At 45.3% G+C, this 2,964-nt stretch overlaps 1 protein-coding gene across 3 annotated transcripts in view; it reads right to left on the reverse strand.

Moving 5' to 3' along the window:
- Positions 1 to 384, reverse strand: part of Sec62 (SEC62 homolog, preprotein translocation factor) — a 31,078-nt gene extending 30,694 nt beyond the window's left edge. The window contains exon 1 of one of the 3 annotated variants that reach the window (XM_023717782.1): positions 73 to 384. In XM_023717782.1, the coding sequence (XP_023573550.1) occupies positions 73 to 108 (36 nt within the window). In that variant the 5' untranslated portion in view covers positions 109 to 384. Of the gene's footprint in view, positions 1 to 51 lie in introns of all 3 variants that reach the window. The other 2 variants (XM_023717781.1, XM_023717780.1) reach the window with 2 other exon arrangements.
- Between the last annotated feature and the right edge of the window lie 2,580 nt (positions 385 to 2,964).

A 2,964-nucleotide genomic window follows, 5' to 3' on the forward strand; every position in this document is an offset into this window, starting at 1 on the left:
CTCGACGCTGATCCCGTTTCCTCCACTTCCGGGCGCGCTGAAGCCCCCTACCCCAGAGCTCGCCTTTGCTACCTGGATCCGCTTCTTGTGTCGCCTGCGTTCCGCCATGTTGGCCGCTCCGCCCGGTGCCTTCTGACGTGGAGCGAGGAGGGGGCGGCGGAAACCTCGCGAGAGCGCGGCGCGCGGCCCGTTATGTAAACCGGCGGGCGCCGCGGGAGGGGGACCCGCGCCGCGGCCGCTGAGCTGCCCGCGGTTGCTTGTAGTCGGCGGGTAGGAGAGTTGCTGGGACTGGCCGGCTCGGGGATGGATGCGGGGACCGCAGGCCTCAGGGGAGTCTTCGGGTGTCACCCGAAGCGTTTGAGTCACCTGGGAAGCCTCGGCGAGTCCCGGGCCCCGCCCCCCTGGGCAGAGCCAGGCGGTTGGATGGGGCGTTGATTGGAGGGGGAGCTGAAACCTGGACTCCTAGAAATCTTGGATGTGGCGGTCTCTGTGATAGTGACCTTGAGGTCTCTCTCTTCATTTTAGTTTCAAAAAATTCAGGTTAAAGAGAAAAATTCACAGGGCATGGTGGCGTACTCCTGTAGTCCCTGCTCTCGGGAGGCTGAAGCAGGAGGATCGTCAGGTGTTCGAGGCCAGCCGGAAGAACATAGGGAGACATTGTCTCAGAACAAATCAGAACAGGCCAACAGTGTGGGACAGAAGTGCACACTGACTCAAAGCAGAGACAGAAGCCAGCTGTTTTCCCATTCAGTGTATGGGGTACTGTGGCCCCTTAAACTTTGCACTTCTGATTCCATCTTCCGCGTGGCTTTTCAAAAGGCAGCTTTAGGATCCAGAAGTCGGAGAACCCAAGAAATTACCAGTGAGATGGATAAGAGAGTCCTCGGAATAGAGACCTGCCAGCTGCTCCCAGTCTGGAGAATTACTATGATACTTGTGGTTATTTCACAGTCAATTAGGCCAAACAGGAGAGTTTAAATTGCCCCAAAGTATTTAGATACAATCGCTGTGACTTTATGGAGCTCTTAAACCATTTTAGCTATAGAAATTGGGAAAAATGAGTTAAATTCTATCACTCAGAAATCTGTTAATCATTTTAGTAATTTTCTCGTATTTGTACCTATTTTGTGCTTGCACACGTGTTGCCTTTACATTGTGTTTTAGCGTCCCCCCAGACCTGCGATCACATGTGATAGGATAGCCTGTATTTTAATTAATGTAATGTGAGCATTTATTGTTTCAGTAATTTTTGAGTTTTCTATATCATGACTCGAACCCCCATAGCAAGTAATTGCAGCATCTTGATGTCTAATCTTTTTATTTTTTTTATTTTATTTTTTTTTTACGCCGAATGCCTTCAAGGCATGACTGGCTGTATTGTGTTGTGGGGATCGAACCCAAGCAACCTGAGCCTGACTGTTTTGTTGAAGCAGCCACTTAAAGAACTGAGCTACCGGGCAGGCCCCCTGTCTAATCTTTTTATAAAGGAAGATGGCTAAAGCTCTTTTTTGTATTATGGTATTTTGCTCTTGAGGGACCATTTAGTTTCTTTCCCCCTGTGATCTATACTCTGGGTGTGTGGTGTCAGCAAGAAGTTAAGAAAGGAACAATTAACAATAAATAGTTGGACTATACATGGAAATACTACTCAATAGATGCTGAGTGCCCATTAGATATGAAGTACTAGGCCAGGACTACCATGAACAGTGAAAATTCCTATGTAGAATAGCTCCCTCTCAAGCTATTTTACCATCTTTAGAATAGTTTTACTCTACTCTTCTCATGGTCTCACTACCATTTGCTGCTTAGATGACAACAATTTAGTTTCAGATGGATATGGTGGTGCATACCTATGATCCCAGCACTTGGGAAGCTCAGGCAGGAGGATTGCCATGAATTTGAGTCCGGCCTGGGTTACATAGCAAGACTTTGTCTCAAAAAAAAAAGTTGGTTTGTAGCAGAAATTGCTCCCTACCTCACCCCACCAGTATACTGTAGTTTTTGTTAGTTGCCCAGGTAACAGTTTCTGTCACTACTGGTCTCCTAAGGCCTGGTCACTGTGATGCATATTATAAGCACCAATCAATAACCACCAAATACTCTGCCTCTGTACTTCCTGCTTGCTTATCCCACATAAGCCCACAACTATCAAAGATCAGGGCCTAATTGGAAAAGATTCTGATCAGTGTCTGTTGACATAAAGTACCTCTGCCTCCAAATCCTGGGTGATATTTTTGGTGTTTCTATTTGTGTTTGTGTTCTGCTATTAGTGTAATTCATTACAAAGTATTTGACCATGCTGATTATTTACTTCTTGGTTTCCCTCTCCCTCCTTCAGCATGCTTTTAGACCCTCCCTCCTTTTTTCCTAGCAAGGAATGAACCTCCACTCAAAGCCTAATATTTATGAAAAGGGATATCTGTGTATCAGTTATGGTAATCATCAAGTTTATTATTCTATTTTCTCTTTGTCTTTTCTAGACAGGGTCTTGATATGCAGTTCAGGCTATCCTTGAGCTCACTTCATAGCCCAGGCTGTTCTCAAACTTGAAACGATCCTCCTGCCTCAGCCTCCCCCAACATCTGTTGAAACATGTTTCCTCTTATGAAACATCCTTCACTGTTGTGTGGTTTTAGAGTTGTCTCTACTGATTTTAGCCAGATCTTTCCTAAGCAGATGCTGGGGGGAAGGATGAAATATATTGGAGGGAGTGCTGGGATTACAGGCATGTGCCACCATGCCTAACCTTAAATTTCTTATTAAAATTTTTTTAAAGACTCAATTTAGAGGAAAAGGTAAGTGGTAGTACAAACACTGTTGGAGACACTTTCAGGTCCTCGTCTCAGTCCAAGAAGCCAATATTTGTAATCCCAAAGTTACGTTTTTGGAATCCCATCAAGTTGATTCCAATCTACTACTTTCAATGAAATCCATGGCGAAAATAAAGACACTATATTTTCAATC

The sequence above is a fragment of the Octodon degus genome, unplaced genomic scaffold (genome assembly GCF_000260255.1).
Source record: "Octodon degus isolate 3935 unplaced genomic scaffold, OctDeg1.0 scaffold00055, whole genome shotgun sequence".
NCBI classification, from domain to species: Eukaryota; Metazoa; Chordata; class Mammalia; order Rodentia; family Octodontidae; genus Octodon; species Octodon degus.